General features: G+C 40.7%; 1 protein-coding gene and 1 non-coding gene across 8 annotated transcripts in view; one reads left to right on the top strand and one right to left on the bottom strand.

The window, feature by feature from the left end:
- Window positions 1–7,864: 7,864 nt before the first annotated feature.
- Window positions 7,865–7,981, bottom strand: Mir8109 (microRNA 8109). Its single transcript, NR_106189.1, has one exon. It is a non-coding gene; the product is annotated as a microRNA 8109 (primary transcript).
- Window positions 7,934–19,362, top strand: part of Neto2 (neuropilin (NRP) and tolloid (TLL)-like 2) — a 64,235-nt gene continuing 52,806 nt past the window's right edge. For 2 of the 7 annotated variants that reach the window (NM_001357287.1, NM_001357288.1), the window contains exon 1: window positions 7,962–8,245. In NM_001357287.1, coding sequence (NP_001344216.1) covers window positions 8,212–8,245 — 34 coding nt within the window. In that variant the 5' untranslated portion in view covers window positions 7,962–8,211. Of the gene's footprint in view, window positions 8,246–17,868; window positions 18,052–19,362 lie in introns of those variants that run through there. The other 5 variants (NR_151665.1, NM_001081324.2, XM_030243818.1 and 2 more) reach the window with 4 other exon arrangements.

Below are 19,362 nucleotides of genomic sequence, written 5' to 3'. Positions count from 1 at the left end.
GAGTAACTTATCAAACTTTATTGATAGATACTAATAAAAATCCTAAACAAATGCACACCCTACTTATAAGAATCAAAATTACAGTTACCAAATGCTTCCCAACTCTATTCAGTATTCCAAGTGTGGCCATAGCTACTGTCATTATTGTTGTTACTCCTGAAACTTTCTGTGGTTTGTTTGTTTTGTTTTGTTTTTAGAAAAAGGATTTCTCTATGTAGGCCAGGCTGGTCTCAAAAGTCCAATATTCACTACCTGATTCTACACCCAAGTGCTGGGATTAAAGGTATGTGCCACTATGCTGGGACCTGCTATGCCTAAAATATATTCAGAAATACAAAGGACCAAAAGTTGATGATAACACTGAAAAAGAACGAGGACTTGTTTTACCATATATCAAATTACAGTGATTAATAACATGTGGATCTGGTGTTATGGGTCTGTGATTGCTCAAAGATTCACCATAATCACAAAGACATTTCAACAAAAGAGGCATTTTATTTAGGTACTGGTGTCCACTGTGAACCACAGCTAAGAGCACTCCAAGATAGACTCTAGCCATATCAGCCTGAGACTTATAAAGGCAAAAACCACAAGATTGCATGTATTCTGTCTACATGTAGAAATGGTCTAATTTTAACATGTCTCACAGTTGCCCTCGTGATCCTTTAAACAGAGTAAACAAGTTTGATTCAGAAAGCAAAAATAACAGTCTTATGATCTACTATCTTGCTTAAACAACAAATCTTACAAGATTGATCGATTTCAAAATAGCCTTCAATGCCTAAAATAAAAACATGGTTCTGCTAGGGTACACCCTATACAAGTTAGGGGCTTACATGTTAAACATTTTTGGTTTTGTTTGTTTGTTTGTTTGTTTGCCTTTTCATCTCTGAAGCACACCAAGCCTAAACTTTAAATGTAATATTAACCATCACACTGGTAAACAGCATAAGAAGTTTTAAGAGTAAATGAGGCTAAGACAAGTTACATGAAGACTAAAAATTAGTAATATGCCTAGCTCTCAGAAATATAAACCCTAAGAGTGCTGAAAGTAAGTGGGACATGTAAATTCATAAGCATTTAGATCTTTGGGGGCTGGGGGAGGGGGGTTGAATTGGCTTGGTTTTTGTTTTTTTTTTTTTTAAACAGTCACCAGGCTGGCTTTGAACTCGTGATCTTGTTGGTATTACCACACTCAGCTAAGTATTTTCTACTTGGGTAACTTAATAATCCTGGAGAATCTGGGTTCCAAGTCAAAAGAGGCAATAATCAGCCAGATACAGTGGGAGGCTGTAGCAGGAGGAGCTAAAGCTCAAGGCCTGTCTGAGCCATACAGCAAGGCCACTAGCTCAAATCAACAACAACCAAAACAAGAAAAGCACTGGTCAGTAGGCATTTATTTGTCTTAGTTAGGGTTTTATTGCTGTGAAGAGACACCATGACCAAGGCAACTCTTACAAAAGAACACATTTAATTGGGGCTGGCTTACAGTTTCAGAAGTTCAATCCATTATCATCATGGCAGGAAGCATGGCAGCATGCAGGTAGACACAGTACTGGAGAAAGAGCTGAGAGTTCTACATCTTGATCTACAGATAGCCAGGAGGAGAATGTCTTCTGCAGGCAGCCAGGAGTAGGGTCTCTTTCCACACTGGGCAGAATTTGAGCATAGAGACCTCAAAGCCCAGCCCCACAGCGACACACTTCCCCTATCAAGGTCCCACTTCCTCCAATAATGCCATACCTCCTGATAGTGCCACTTCCCATGGGCCAGGCATATTCAAACCACCACAGCTTTCTTTAACGTATTGGAATGTACTAACATCAATAACCACCATTCATCACAAGCACTTTATAAAATAGATGAAGACACAAAATGAGGAAAAATAGTTTCAGTGCATCAGCTGGCTGGTAACCAAGATATAGAAATTAGACTAGAATGGTTTTTAAAGAAAGGTATATAAAGATTTTTAAGGGGCTGGTGAGATGGCTCAGTGGATAAGAGCACCCGACTGCTCTTCCGAAGGTCCAGAGTTCAAATCCCAGCAACCACATGGTGGCTCACAACCATCCGTAATGAGATCTGACTCCCTCTTCTGGAGTGTGTGAAGACAGCTACAGTGTATTTACATAAAATAATAAAATAAACCTTTAAAAAAAAAAGATTTTTAAAAATCTTGAACAAAAGATGGACAGTCTTACAGCTGACAACAGTCAGATGCTGGTGTAGAGGTAGAGAAAGGAGTCTGGTGCCCTCTGAGGGCTTGGTCAGTCATAGAACCACTTTGTAAACAAGGGATGCTTTTACCTTTGTTAAAGGTTTTCTGTAAATTCAAATCTCTGTCTTCCTCTAGAGAGATGAACCCTAAGACACATAACATGCTTCATCCCCTTGTCCCCTGCAGTTTGGGGCACTGAACCCAAATATTCCAGGAAAATGGGATATCAGTAGAGCTACAGCCAAAGCCCTAAATATGTCAAAACATTTTCTCAAAGTTCTCTTTTTAGATAAATATATCTAGAAATGAGCTTCACTGCAAGTCCTAAGTTATATATTTTACAGCACGAAATAGTTTCAGAAATTTGGGTTAATAACTTTATACACTTTCCATACATGCATAATGAGTTGTAGAATTCACTACTATGAAGTTATCATATATTATTAAACAATATAAATATTTCCACAAGTACAGATATTCATTCACAGTTCATCAAGTCCTTAAACTGAATTTCCAAAAAATTACTATTGCCTAACAAATACTTGGAGCTGGAGAGATAGCTGAGTAGTTAGAAGTACCTTCTGTTCTTTCAGAGTACCCAGGTTTGTTTCCAAACATCCTCGTGTTGTCTCAAAAGTTTCCATAACTCCAGTTCCAGATGATCCAATGCCCTCTCCTAGCTTCCAAGGGTACATGCACACAAAATAAATGTATCTTTTTAAAAGTATGTTTTAAGGCTTGAATATAGTGTAGTGATAAATTGCTCTCCTGGCATGCATGTGCCCCTGGGTTAGATCCTCACTATAGAAATTGGCAGGGGTCAAAGAAGAAGAGAGAAGAAAGAAAAGAAAATGCTTAAATCCAGGTATGGTGGTATATGCCTATAAGCCCAGCACTCAGGAGAGAAGCTGAGCCAGAAGGAATGTTGCAAGTGTGAGGCTAGCCTGGGCTACATAGTGAGTTCTAGATACCATCCAAGACAACAAAAGACTCTGTCTCAAAAAAAAATTTTTGTTTTACTTTAATGCTATAGTTAGATATAGTGGTAGATAGAAACCTTGCCTGGCATCCTCAGAGCCCTGGATTCAATTCCCAGAACCACAAAAGAAGGGGAGGGAAAAGGGGAGGAGAGGAGAGGAGGGGAGAGGGAGGGCAGAAAACAGAAAAAGGGAAAAAGAAGAAAGACCATTGTTTCATATTACCTGGAGAAGTGGGCATTTAGTATCAGCTAACAATGGCTTTAAATAGGAAATAAACAGACATTTCAAGATGGGATTTTAGCTTTAAAGGGAAGGATACCATGGAGTTAGCAATTTTATTCTAATGAATATAACTGGAGTCTTTCTCAGTCTTTCATAAAGTGAAAGTAAGTGGTGGTCAAGAATCTTCCTGATACTTTGAAATTTTCCTGATAAAGTAACAGAAAAATTACTATTACAGAAGGAAATATTTCTTAAAATCTTTTCCTAATTTGCAATTTTATTAAGCAAAAAATAGGGAACAAATTTTACTGATAGTTTTACCAAAAGAACTACTTTTGCTTCCCTGGCTGTTCTCTGGTGCCATTAACAAATTCATGTGCCTTATGATCTGAAGTGTACGCCACTAACTTGTAAATTTATATGTTAGAACCCTAATACCTCCTGGAGACACTGAGGACAGGGACTCTAGAGACCTACTTATTATTAAATAAGATCATATGCTTTGTCCCTTAGCTAATCAACTGGTGTCCTTACAAGCAAAGGAAGAGACAGGAGGAATATAGAATAAAACCCCATGTGGAGGGTGGGTGGTGGTCTTGGAGGCAGAAGCAAGACCACGATAAAAGTCTAGCCTGTTAGTGCCTTTCTCTCAGCCTTCCAGCCTCCCTGACACCCATGGCATGGGATCCTAGCTACAGGAAACATTTTAAAACAGTTGTAATTCTCCCCTTTTCTTCCCTAAACCTCCCTGGACCATAGCTGTATAACAGTTGAAATCTTCTCTCAGTGATATCCTACATAATTTTGGTATTTCACTAAATTACATCATTACTATAGCTGGACTGGCACACTACTGAAGGGCAGTTTGAGATACATATATTATTAATACAAATAGACTTTCTGTATATCAGAGTTTGGTAAGTTAATCCCTTTGTCTCCCTTAGCTGTGTTTCTGTATTAGTCGGTTTGGGCTGTCACAAAATACTGTAGACTAAGTGGCTTAAACAGTGGCTGGCATTTTCTCACAGAGCTGGAGGCAGGCGTCCCATATCAAGGCACCGGCCAGTTCAGCTTATGAGGATTCTCTTTCTGTCTTGTCCTCACATGGCCTTTCCTTGGTGACAGTGTGATGAGAACAAGCTTTCTTCCCTCTTTCAGGGACACTCATTTCACCAGTTCAGAGTCCTGAACCTCAATCAACCTCAGTATTTATTGAGTTCCCCATCACAAAATACATTCACACTTCAGGTTAGGGTTTTAACTTATGAGTTATAAAAAACATAAGCATTCCTTCACTAACCATCTTTAGCCATAGCAACAGCCTTTACAGACTGTTAATAAACTGTTAAAGCTCCCAAACTACACACAAAGAAACAACCAAATCCACTAAGTATACAAATGTTCAGATAAAATAGTGCTGCTTCCATCTCAATCCTCTGCCAGGTGCTGGGTTTATAGGCATGTCCTAACATACCTGTTAATTTTTAATGTTTCATAAGTAAGTCAGTCATAACATTAGTAAGTCCATGGCATACCCCTCTTTTGTTTGATTGGAGTTTTTTTTTTTTTGGTTGTTGTTGATGTTGTGGGGTTTTTGGTTTATTTATTTTTTGTTTGTTTGTTTGTTTCCTTGTTTTGCAAGGTCTTTGTAGCCTTGGCCTGAGACTCGCTGTGTAGATCAGGTTGACCTGAACTCAAAGAAATCCACCTGCCTCTGCTGGGATTAAAGGTGTGTTCCATCCAGTACAGCCTAGACAACATGATTAAAATGTTACATGTGACTTGGTGAGAGAAAGCCAGATCTGAACTTCAGGAATAATCCTGTGAGAATCTGCAGAGACTGTGTATATGTCTAAGACTGGCGGTGATACTAGAGAAACAAGAGTCCTCAGGTAATGTGACTGGCTGCTTGCTACTGGGTGTTCTCAGAAAATAATAATTCAGCTCAGAGAAGGCAGGCAAAGTGCTCTCCTTCTGACTTAGCTAACATATGCAACAAGGTGGTCTCTGCTATGCTCTGGGCTTTACTACCTTCCTTGAAATTTTCACTACAATACATCTAAAAGACAGCTGTCTGAAGGCACAGAGAGAGGAGCACCAAATCAGCGTTCTCAACTGAAGTCTACTCCCAAGGCGAGACAGCAGTCTGAGATTCCATCAACATGATGCTATCAGCATACACTACAAAGCTTAGCGAGTACCAAGCATCCACCTTATGAATTACCATGGTTTCTCTAACCTATCCCCTCAGCCACCAGATTGATCTTCACAGGACTCCATGACTCCACTAAAAAAAATGATTGCCCTGGACTAAGAACCAAACTACAACCTCCATGCCTGACATTCAAACAAGTCCAGTCAACCCTCCGAATCCTGACCTCTCAGCATCCAAAGGTTCAACCAGTACTGGAACAAGCAACCTTCTCTAAGTGTCTGTATGGAATACGTGCAGATCTTCCTCCTACTGTTATCCCCCAACCAAATACTGTATAATCACTGTGCTCAGTATTGTAGTTAATCTAGAGGTGATTGAAAGCCTGAAGGAGGATATGCGTAGCTTACATGCTCACGGTTTCCTATTGTAGTGGCTATTTCTGGTTGTCAACTTGACAATATTTGGAATGAACTACTATCCGGAATTGGAAGGCTCACCAGTGACCCTTATCTGGAGGCTTGGAGATCCTTATCTGGATCTTGGTTTGAAGATCTTGAGCCATAGTGGCTATGGATTCCAGAAGATTGAATCTCCGTGTTTAAGGAACACACCTTTAATCTGGGCTACGCCTTTCATCTGGGATTAAAGGTGTGGCGGAACACACCTTTAATCTGGGCTACACCTTCTGCTGGAGACAATATAAGGACATTGGAAGAAGGGAGTCTTGCTCTTGCTCCTGCTCCTTCGCCTGCTTGCTACGTGAGACTGAGTAACTGCTAGATCCTTGGACTTCCATTCACAGCTGCGACTGAACAATTGTTGGGAATTGAGCTGCCGACTGTAAGTCATCAATAAATTCCTTTATTATCTAGAGACTATCCATACGTTCTGTGACTCTAGAGAACCCTGACTAATACACCTATGAAGACCTTGACATGTGTCAGGAGGATTAAGAGACAGACATCCTAAAACCAATGGAGAGATGAGTGCATCTCCACATTCAAAGTCCACATTCTCTTTAATCTTTAGTTTCTGATGACACTTGTCCCAAATTCCCTGCTCACACTTGCATCTTACCTGACACTTGACAATCATGACTACACCCCTCCTCTTCACTTGCCATCCAAACATTTTCCATCTTCTTTCTCCCCTTTTTCATGGAGCGTTCTCTGATGACATCATACAGGCTGTTTTTTGTTTTTTGGGTTTTTTTTCTTTTCCTCCATCAACAACTATGCATTGTTGATCCAGAAACTCAAAGGGCTTCCCAGTTTCTTTATCCACTCTTGCCCAGGACTTAAACTGAATTATTAACTGCTGTCCCCATTTATCATTATTTTATTTGTGGAAAAGGTTCTAAAATGCCTTATTCACTGGTTCCTGGGTGCAATTTTAATTTAACTGCAGGTGATCACCTTATAAGCCCCAAATCACACATCTTTCATAACCACTGAAGCACACAGCAAAGGGCTAAACAACTTTATGCTAATAGGTGTTAATTGGTTTTATTTATAAACTTGTTAATTGCTTATACTTCTGTGACTTTCTTAGAGCGATCCAAGAAAAGAAAGAATGTGACACCCTTGGAATATTTTGTTCAGTTGCTGGACGTTCTAATTAGCCATAATTTGCTAGATAAACATTTATATATCAGATCAATTACGGTAGGGACTTAATATTGGTAGGCCCCCCAATACCAGTCATTGTTATATGCACATAACTCAAACCAATAAATGACTGTAGCCCGCCTGCATTCAAGTCATTTCTATTTCAGTAGGATGAAGCAGCTCTGCCAGCAAGACAATTTCAATGCACAAGAGCTGGAGGAAGACGAGATCATGCACAAACTATCCAAGGCACATATAATTCCTTTCCGGTGGCGCTCAGCGGTCCGTCTGTACGGCTGTGGTTAGGGGTGGCCTTGGGGAGACCCAGTCTGCATTCAGTCGCGCCTGTCTCTGCAGCTAGAACAAAGTTTCACTTTTCTGGCTGGCGTGGAGCTTTCAGCCCACTGTGGCGAGGACTGGGAGTGAGGATTCCTCAAGCAGCGCTGTGCCTGGCAACTGTTGGAGAAGGTTCAGTAGGTGCAACAACCCTTACTGCTGGCCGGGGGAACTCACCCGGGCACCTCCAGGGCCCCCGCGGGGGTCTCCCTTCCACCGAGATCAGCAAGGCTGAGCAGACGTTTTCAAGCACCTGAGCTTGAGGTCCTCCGAGAGGGGATGGAAAAATCGGACCTGGGGAGCTCAAGGCTTCGAGAAGACACCGGCAGGGAGGGGTGGGCCGCGCGCGAGGCCCGGGAAGCGAGTGGCGGGCGGGGCACGCGGGAGGGCGGGGCTGCGCGTGCGCAGTGGCCCCGCGGCCGGCACGCGGCGCTGCGCTCGCTGCTTAAATGAGCCGGGGCTCCCGGCGCGCGCCACTTCAAGGGAGCCCGCCGCGGGAGCGTCCGCCGCTGGCTTTCCTCAGCCCGCCGAGAGGCGGCGGCCGTCGGGGACCCGGCACGGCGGGCCGAGGCGCTGCGCCCGCTGCTAGGAAGCGGCGGCGGCCGGCGATGGGGACGGAGCGAAGCTACCCCGCCGGGCCGTGACCACCGCGCCGCCGCCTCGGGCGCTCTCGGAGCGCCGACGCTGAGGAACATGGCCCTGGAGCAGCTCTGCGCGGTCCTCAAAGGTAAGCGCGGGTGCGGGCAGCGCCCCCTTGCGGGCCAGGCCGCGCTCCGCTCCGCTCCGCCGCCGCCTTCGCGCCCTTTGTCTGGGCCAGGCCGCCCGCCGCCGCTGCGAGCTCGCTCCGGGGGACGCCGGCGACTCCGCGCCTTGCAAAGTGTGCGAAGCGAAGGCCGGTGGCCCCAGGTTGCCACCGCAGAAAGTGGTAGCACACAAACCACGAAAGCCCCAACTCCGACGCGCCGCAGCGGTTTCGGAGAAGCCCCCAATGTCCGCGCCTCCCGCGGGTCCCACCTGCTGCGGCCGGGAGGCTGCGGCACCACTGCGGGCTCGGGGCTGCGCGGCGGCCCTGCATGCCCCCCGCGCCCCGCGCCCCGCGCTGCCTTCCCGGGATCGCCGAGTCCCGCTGCCTCATGAGTCCTGTGCGGAGGATGCACGGGTCGGCAGCGGCCGGCGAGCTGACAGCATCGAGCTCCTAAAGCCACTGAGAGGCTGCCTCTCCGCGGAGGTGCTGTTTCAGATAAATATTTCTAGATGGTTTACATTGAGAGGCAAAGTTTATTCCAGAACTCGTCCTGGATTGATCCTTTCATAAATCTCAAGAAAAAGCACCGCCTTTCAGCAAATGACTTCCTTTTCCCCAAATGATTTAATTGCAAATGAATAATATCTGAATGGGTTTTTTTTTTTAAATCCTCTTATATTAAGAGAGAAAGTATGACAGTGTTAAAATACTGGCGCTTACATTTTTAGCACTGAATCCTGATATTTGCACAATTACACATTTTGGTGTTTTCCTGGTACGTGTTAACACCTTATTTTCAAATTTGTTTTGTTAGAAAGTTCAGTGGAACTTTTTGTTGTTCTTGAACTAACAACGTTTTAGACAAACTTCATAATTGGACAAATATTCATAAATTACTAATTGACGTTACAGCCATTTAATTTAAATATTTACCTACCTAACTATATGCATATCAATACTTTTATGTTCAGACTGTGCCAAGATAACCACTAACCTTCTAGCCAGTGAATATTTATTTCAGTTAATCCATAAATTCTTAATAATTTTATTATATAAAAACAAATAAAAAATTCTGTAGCTGCTTTAACTCCTGATTATGTAGTTATTTCCTTGGAAATTAACATTTTGTTTCACTCTTTAATAATAAATGAACCACATGCACAAATGGATTTCTGCTGCTTTAGAGGAATTCTCTTCATTCTAATTGTGAACCCACCATAGTAGGGTTGCCAGCATCATAATGACACGACTATATGAGAGTAGCCTCCCGCAACACTCAGTTGGATCTGTTACACAGCTTTACCTGCAGAACTCAAGGAAACTGAATTGGATAGGGCAATCTCCAGAGGTACTCAAGGAATTGCAGCTCCGCTGCCTGTGCCTTTTCAGTGGGTACACACTGCCCTCTCTGGCCAGTGTGGATTATTGCGCCTATCCAGAAACTCCGTGCTGATGACTGAGCTCCAGTGAAAACAGTGTAGTATCTGGCTTTTATTTTATTTTTTCAAATATTATTCAACCTGAACTATTTTTACATGCTGAAGTATTTTTACAGCTCGAGAAAAATTGTGATGTGGGCTTGCTAAGAAGAGAGCAATCTATTTTTAATTCTATACTGTGCTTTGTAAGCATTAGAATTTGGTCAAGAAAGACTAAAAGAAAAACATTTTGAACCTGAGAAGGCGATCTGGAGGCTGAAAGAAAAAGGGATAGCCTGGATTTTACTGCACATATTAAATCATTTGCTTTTCAAATCAAATGCATATTTTCCTACACAAAATATTATTAAAATGTACCTTAAGACAACTACTCCTTTTCAGTGCTACTATTCATTTGTGTTCCAAGGCATGAAAAAGCATCCCTCAAGTGTATTATAAGTGAATTTTTCCACATCAAGAGGTTCTTCTCTTAAGTAGCCATTTAACACTTGTATAATTATAGATGCTACTTACTTAAATCCTTGTTTTGAAATATAATGGACACTTTCCAGTTAAATACCAGAAATGACTATGAGGTTTTGAGTGGAAAGTACTTTTTAAATTATGGAATTATGAACCAATTGCTTCTTTCTCAAATATTGTACATTTGCTCCAGAAAAATCCTATTAGACCCATTGATATTCAAAGCTATATAATCTGAGGTTAAGTTTATGACATAATGGAGCTTAACTATGCCTTAGCCATCTGTATTTAAAAATCTTGTCTCAACTGAGTATTAACTTCTGTTCTTTAGTCTTAAACCTATCCAGGAAAGATATAGGGGGAAGCTGTCTCTTTAACAGTAAAGCTTCTTTTTAACTCAGCCCTCGTAATACTTCACCACCACACACACACAAACACAGAGGGGAGGAGAAGGAGGAGATGGAAAAATTGTGTAATTATCAACTGAAAATTCATATTGAACAATGAATGGTTTTATTACAATGAATCTTGAACTAAAAGCCAATCTAAATTTTTAAACCAGTGTTCCATAAAGGAAAAGAATGTGTACATTACAAAGCCAGTTTAAATCAAAGCCACTTTCAGTCCTTTGGGAATAAGATAAGAAAATAATAGACTATAAATTTCATGCCTGTTTTTCAAGCAATATTTCAAATTTTAGAGGCTGTACATGATCAACATAATATATCATCCTTTTATTTATTCTTTTTTAAAATAATTATTGATGTTTTAAGTGTGTTTCTGGAGTACTTTAAGGTTGAATTAGAAAAGAGGCTCTTAGGTGGTGGCTCAACCTTAATAACAGACATCCTTCAGAGGCAAGAACAATTAAGAGGAGGGCTGCTATCATTGTGGTAGGAAGCCACCCACTTTTCAACATGTTCAGAATATTTCCTATGACAGAGTACCAATCACTAACTGAAAATTTAATTTTGTTCTGCTTAAACTAGGTTGAGTAGTATATTAGAAATTACAACACTAGATGATAGCAATTATTCTTTCAAATGTTGTTTGATCATATGAAAGTTTGATGACAGTTTCTATAGATGTGGAGAGTTGACTCCTTTGATCAAGATGAAGCATACAAACTGCCCTTGAAGCACTAACAGCCTAGTGTCCCATTGTGCAAGAAAGAGAAAGCACTTCTGCTGTAGTCACTTTCTTATTAATGTGCCTGGCAGGATGATCACCGTGTATAGGCTGCAGTGATCTAATGTTTACCAACTATCTTCATTCTCCATTAATAATATATGAGATTTAAGATTGGGAATGTTTTTGTGCTTTGGAATATAGTCAGTTAAAAAAAAAGATTCTGTCATCTTGTGTTAGATTTAACAAACCTTACATTTACTGCTTAGTACTGCTTAGATGCTTACAATAGAAAGACCTAGAAAGAGACATGTTTAATTCCTAGCAAAGATAAGTTGAGCCAAGTTGATAAACCAAGAGTAGTATCTGGTATCTGAACAGAATGAACAAAAAAAATAGTTTGTTCTTTTCTTATCCTCCCTTATTTATGCACAAATAAAAAGCTGGGCCATGTACATGCTCCTTTTTACAGAAGTGTGAATTTGTCAATTAGTACACCTCTCTCAGTACTATGTGCAATCAGATTCCTGCTTAGTCACTTCATGCATTCATCTCATTTGTATTGAGTGCTATTATGGGCCAGGCTAGTCTTCAAGGCAGTGAAGATATATCAGTGAACCAGAAAAACATGGCCCATCTTTTTAGTAAGAAGAAACTAAATAAGCACAAATACACACATGAAAAAAATCACATACATATCATATATAAGTAAGACAAATAATAGTGGCAATTGAGTAAGATGATAAAGAAGACAGCTTATTTAGAAATTGGAGAAGCCTCACAAAATCAGTAAGAATGAAGAAATCAGCCATGCAGAGACTAATTCTAGACATACAACATGGGCTAATCCCTAAGACCAGAAGAACTTGACATTGAATAATGGGAGGAAGATCTGTGGACCTGTAGATAGCAATCAGGAGATTGCAGAAGTCATCAGGTGCCAGATTGCACAAGACCTCAAAAGAGTATGGCTGATGGATTTATTTTACACAAAATGGGAGACTTTTAGAAGATTTTATGAAAAGCTATGGTGTGATCTGAATTACATTTTTAAAAGATAACTGATTTATGCACAGTGATCCACAGAGTACTATAGTACAAAACTTTTGATTGTCACCACATAGCAATTTTACTCTTAAGTAATTCTCTGAAGTTTAGTTTAAAACACAGTTACTCATAATGAATATTGTTCCCAGAGTCTTTTAGGGTTAGGTATGATCATGTGACTCTGTCTAGCTGGTAGGTATGAATATACAATGATGTGTGCATCTTAAGGAAACTGTTACTTTGTTATTTATAATATACTTTTTGTTTTAATATAATTTTAGATTCTGGGTAAGTTTTTTGTTTTTAAAAGAAAGGAGAATCTTCTATGCTATGGCTTCCTGTATGATGAGTATGATGCAGTCATGGTAAATCTGGAAGCTGTAGTGGCTGGCAACCTAATATCCACATTGAGTCATGAATGACCTTGGAAATAGAAAGTATAACTGAATAAGATAGAATGGTTTGGGGGTCTCTGATAACAGTCTTCACTTTGCTTTGACTGTTTGTCTCTCCTTTGTTTACATAATCAGTATATGACAGTTTAAACTATTCATCTTATTATTTCTGCTACATATTCCAGTCCTAATGCTAATATACAAATGTATAAAATCAATGAAAGTAACAAACTCAGATTGTTGGAAAGCTAGTAAATAGTCATATAGTAAAAATGAGAATTTTGTCAAGTAAACTTAATTTGGAAAAGGTTCTTAGAAGGAGCTTTTAGACATTGTAGAGGTGATTTTTCTGAATGCAAACATTCATAGCAAGTGATGTTAGTCAGAAACTATAGAAATGTTTGTAAGGGGCATAAGAAAACAGAATAAAGCAATTTACCTGATAAACATTACAAGAACCAATTCAAGTTACCTCCTACCCCATGAATTATTGGTCCAGACTTGTCTCTGTCCGTATCAAAGAAGTAAAAAGCAAGCTATCTGTTTCTTTCAGGATAATATGATCATCCTCACAGTATGGCCTCGGGTTCAGCAGCATCCACATCAATAGGTAACTGGTGAAGATACAGATTCCTAAGACCTACTATAAACCTCTAGACAGCTAAAAATAAACCCCATTCACCCACCACTATTTGATCTGATAACTTTGGAGGTGACATTAAACTTTGAAAAGTACTACCTCACTAATTTCTTTCTCAGACCTGAAATAGAATGACAAGGTAGGACCTGCTCATTCTTTTAAACTATAGCATCAGATATAACATCCAAAAAGTTGTGCCACTCCACAATCTAATAGAAGAATATAATATATCCTTCCTAATATCCTTAGCAACACTTGGGTAAACCTACTAAAAATCTAATTATTGTTGAAGGATCCCAGTAGGATAACTGAACTTAAATTCAAAGTGGATCTGGTAACCATTTGCTGGCAAGTATAGGGTACTCACTTTTATTCTATTCTGAGAAGAACCACAAGCTGAATTTTATGAACATTGCCTGAGTATGTTCCTATTTCAACTGTCAAGATAAATAACCCAGAGCTACAGAGATGGCTCAGTGATTAAGAGCACTTGTTCTTGCAGAGGACTTGGGTTCAGTTACTAGAACCCACGTGATGGCTCACAAACATCTGCATATCTAGTTCCAGGGGACTTGATGAGGACACCAAGCGTGTACGTGGTATACATGTATGCATAAAGGCAAAACACATAAAATAAGTAATTTTTTAAAAAAAACCCTAAATTAAGTCTTATTTTTGTTTTACCAGGACTAACCAATTAACTGTGACTGAAAAAAAAAGTTTAAATATCAGCCAGTCAAACCTAGTACTTCCTTCATGCTGCTATTCATCATCTGTATAGTGCTAGAGCCAAAGCTTTATCTTTACCAGCTAGCTAGCTAGCTAGTGCTCTCTCTCTCTCTCTCTCTCTTTCTCTCTCTCTCTCTCTCTCTCTCTGTTCTTTAAAATCACACTTGGATTTTGTACCAAAGACTGTTGTTTCCTCAGTTTGCAAAATATTAAAATACAACCTCCTTATAGGCTTGAAATCTTTGTTAGCAAATTTGTATCGACATTCAGTGTTACCAGAATTGAGATCCTAAGGACTCTTCCAGTTTTCATACAATATTCTGGACCAACACATGTGCAACAAAACAAGGCACAAGTTTAGTTGTCTGCTTAGTTGTACCAGGCACAGTGCGTAAGTTCCTTTTGTTTCATAACTGCTCTGATTTATGGAGAGGTGTTAAGCTGCACACACAAAAAAAAGACATCTTCTTACACAAAAGGAGTAAGGCAGGGTTTAAGCCATTAAAGATGAACTATTGTTATGGTTTGGATATAAACCCAGGGTCTAATAGAATGGTTTGATGAGTACTATGCTTGCTATATAAGGCACAGTGAAGTATATCTACAATCCTGGCACTGAAAAGGCAGAGAAGGTAGGGTTGTTGGGGCTTCCTGGTCAGCTAATCTAATGAAATTGACTACCTCCAGATTGAGAGAACTTCTCTCAAAAAGTAACGTAAACAACGTATTTATTGGTAAGTCATGGCACTGAAGAAAAGTGGTATTTCCTTGTCAGCACCCGTTAACTTCCTAAAGTTCCTCAGTAAGGGAGGTCTTCATGAACCTTTCCCCCATGCACGATGAATAGTGATAGATAGGCCCAGTCTTATGCAGGTTACCATGGCTGTGGTGAGTTCATGAGTACAGTGGCCATGGCCAGAAGATACTCTTACATGGTACTCCTTCCTAACTTCAGGCTCTTCTGTTCTTTGGACATCCTTTTCCATGATGTTCCCTAAGTGTTGAAGGAAGCAATACAAATGTTCTGGTTAGACGAAAACATTCTACAGTTGCTTATTTTCCACGGTTTGGCCAGTTGTGAGTCACTGCATTAATTATTTAGAAGGCAATTTATCACAACCCCCTACTCATGCTTTTACAAACAACGATAATTAACCTCCATGGGTCAGGGGGAAAAAGAGAAAGGAAGGAAGAAGAGATCACAGTAGAAGGAGGCTTATTAGGAGAACTGGGGTTTCAGCAAGGTGTTATATGAGTGTGTGAGACTAATGGGGGATGTAAAAATGACCCAAAATTTAGTGTGTGTGTGTGTATGTATATATATGTGTGTGTGTGTGTGTGTGTGTGTGTGTGTGTATATAATAACATGTATATATATGTGTGTGAATATATATGTATATATACATATATGTGTGTATATATATGTATGAATATGAATATGAGAGTGATTGAGAATGACACCTGACATCAACCTCTATCTTACACATGAATTTAAATGAAGATAAAGTGTACTCCTACACACACAAAAATATATGGCACTCTTGAGAGGTAATTGAATAATAAAGTGTCTTAGGGTTTTATCACTGTGAAGGTACACCATGACTGTGGCAAGGAAATGATTTCCAGATAAAGGAAAACATTTAATTGAGGCTAGCTTACAGTTTCAGAGGTTTAGTTATTATTATCATGACAGGAAACATGGCACAGGAAGGCAGACATGGCGCTGGAGAAGGAACTAAGAGCTTACATCTTTTTTTTTTAATTGAATATTTTCTTTATTTTCATTTCAAATGTTATCCCCTTTCCCTGCCCCACCCCTGCTCCTGGAAACCCCCTATCCCATCTTCCCTCCCCCTGCTTCTATGAGAGTGTTCCTCCACTCATCCACCCACACCCACATCCCCACCCTCCATTCCCCTACACTGGGGCATCTATCGAGCCTTCATAGGACCAAGGACCTCTCCTCCCATTGATGCCTGTTAAGGCTACCATCTGCTACATATGCAGCTGGAGCCACGTGTACTCCTTGGTTGATGGCTTAGTCCCTGGGAGCTCTGGGGGGTCTGGTTGTTCTTCCTATGTTCCTCTTCAACTCCTTCAGTCCTTTCTCTAACTCCTCTATTATTATTATTAACGCTCAGTCGAATGGTTAGCTGCGAGCATCTGCCTCTGTATTTGTAAGGCTCTAGCAGGGCCTCTCAGGAGACAGCTAGCTATATCAGGAAGAGCTTGCATCTTGATCTAAAGGCAGCAAGGAGAGATTGTGTCCACACTGGTTGTATCTTGAGCATATAAGTCCTCAAAGCCTGCCTCCACAATGGCATGCTCCCTCTAACAAGGCCACACCTATTCTAACAAGGCCACACCTCCTAATAGTGCCACTCCCTATGGACAAACATTAAAACATGTAAGTCTGTGTGGGGCATTTCTCTTCAAACCACCACATAAAGACATTAATTTTACTAATAAGTTACTTATTTACTAAGCTTATTCTAAATGAGCTATCGAGAAAATAGTGCCTGGGTAGTACCTGGATGAAGGATGGAGGCCACTGGAGTTCAACACTGAGGAATTTATTTTGTCTTAGCCCCTTCTGCTCTTTCTGCTTCCTGGCTGCTATGAGGTGAGCAGTTCTACTCTACCACACCCCCTCTACCATTATATGCACCCTCAGTCCAAAAGCAATGGAGCAGTCTCCCCATGGACTAAAATCATTGAAACTATGAGCCAAAATAAATCTTCCCTTTTTTCCCCCCTCTCAGGTATTTGTCATAGTGACAAAAAGGGAGGAAAAAAAAAACCTATCACAGCTAATCAGATCGATGTTTGACATGGTCTCTTAGTTACTGTTCTATTTCTTTGAAGAGACACCATGACCAAGGCAGCTTATAGAAGGAAGCATTTAATTGGGTCCTCCATAGGTTAGCCCCTGATTATCATGGTGGAGAGTGTGGCAGCAGACAGGCAGGCATAGTGCTGGAGCAGTAACTGAGGGATGATAATCTGATCCATAAGCTCCATGCTTAGAGAGAAAGACTGAGCCTGGTGTGGGTTTTGAAACCTTACAGCCCATTTTCTGTGACATAATTCCTCCAACAAGGCCACACTTCTTAATTCTTCCTAAACAGACTACCAACTGGAAATCAAACATGCAAATATGTGAGCTTGTGGGACCATTCTCATTCAAACCATAACACATGGTATATTCTATTCCTTATTAACCTTGACACTTTCATTTCTCTTGCTGAGAGTTCCAAGCTTCTTCAAATGGTTGGGATTGTTACCCAACCCACGATAGTTTCCAAATCTCAACATTTTTCTTTGTAATAATGCTCCTTCCTGGAAAGTTGCAATGCCGCTTATTGATTGCTACAACCCCCATGTGTCTTTAGGGAGAAATTTTATAGGTATATAATCAAGCTCTTTCTTTCCAAAGGGAGAAAGAGTAATATAATTAATCCCACCAGAAAGCTATGTTCCTATAATACCATACCCACCTACATCTCAGTATTTGACCAAGACCCTCTGGACTCATCCATTACTAATAATATTGGTCATAACCATTCAGCAATATCTGGTTAAAATTCAAGTGGATCCCAAAACCTTAGACCCACAGTTGGACCTGCCCACAAGATGTGTGAGGGTAAAGATGTAGCAGAAATTGAGGAAATGGCCAACCAAGGACTAGACCAGCTTGAGACCCATACCATGAGAGAGAGCCCACCCCTAACATTATTGATATTCTGCTATTGATATTGCAAACAGGTGCCTAACATAACTGTCATCTGAGAAGCTTCATCCAGCAACTGATGGGAACAAATGCAGTGACCCACAGCCAAACATTAGGCAGAGCTTGGGGAATCCTGTGGAAGAATAAGGATGGAATGAGCCAGAATGATCAAGGACACCATAAGAAAACATACAGAATTAACTTACCTGGACCCATAGGTAAGTTGTGGCTTCTCAGGGGAAACACTGGACAACAGAGTATGAAAGCCAGCAACCACTGATTGTTGAGGAATAACTAGTTGATAGCTATCAGATCTTGACAAAATCTCCCATCCTTTTCCATTAGGTTAATGGATAGGTAGGATAAAAATACTCCACCAGAGTATTGGATTGCCAACCAGAGAACATGCATGGGATGGAACCTAGGCCCTCTGCATATATGTAACAGTTGTACAGCTCAATCTTCATGTGGGATTCCTAATAGCAGGAGTGGGGACTGTCTCTGACTCTGTTGCCTGCCTTTATATCCCTTTCCCCTAACTAGGCTGCCTTGCCTAGCCACAATAGAAGATTCACCTAGTCCTACTGCAAGTTGATATACATGGAGGCCTCCCCTTTTCATAGGAGAAAGGAAGGATGGGGGAGGGAGGGGAAGCTATAATCTGGATATAAAGTAAATAAATTTTTAAAAATTCAAGTGGATCCTAACAAATTTATCCCCAGTGTTGAGCAATAGTCATTAAGTCTCTTAGTGGCATATAACTCACAGTAAATGACTTCACACGTAAGCAATGTGTTCCTTCTACCTGCATTTGGGTGATTTTGTCAAGATCTGGTAGCTATTAACTAATTATTCCTCAACAGCCAGTGGTTGCTGGCTTTCATACTCTGTTGTCCAGTGTTTCCCCTGAGAAGCCATTGGCTTCTGTTTTGCTTTTTTTTTTTTTTTTAATCTCTCATTAACATGAAAATCAGCAGTTTACCTGGGAAGGTATACTGAAAGTCCCACTATTTCAGGACCTTCTGAGGACCCACCAGCAGTATAAATAATGACATAAAGGCTTCTGTTATAGTATAAAGCTTAGGCCTTTTGCTTGGGTGGTCTACCAGCTAGATCATCTAACTTAATGCAACTTTCTAGCCTATGACCCACATGTGGCTTGCTCTTTACCTTACTGTTCTACTGTGGTTCATGTCTATTCCTTTCTATGTCCACTCTTGAATCCCCACTTCTATCTTCTTATGTTACTCCTCCACCTGCCCAAGCTGTTGGCCATCAGATCTTTACTATAACCTATCAGTAGCAAGACAACTTCTGATTCATTTCTACATTGCCTTTAGGAAGGATGAATATTTACAAAATAGAAAACCCAGTTGTGATGGTTTGTATATGCTTGGCCCAGGGAGTGGCACTATTGGGAGGTGTGGCCTTGTTGGAGTAGGTATGTTACTGTGGGTGTGGGCTTTAAGACCCTCATCCTGGAAGCCAGTCTTCTCTTGTTTGCCTTTGGAACAAGATGTTGAACTCTA

This window comes from Mus musculus, chromosome 8 (assembly GCF_000001635.26).
Source record: "Mus musculus strain C57BL/6J chromosome 8, GRCm38.p6 C57BL/6J".
Taxonomy (NCBI): Eukaryota; Metazoa; Chordata; class Mammalia; order Rodentia; family Muridae; genus Mus; species Mus musculus.
This window is presented reverse-complemented; position numbering and strand designations above follow the sequence as displayed.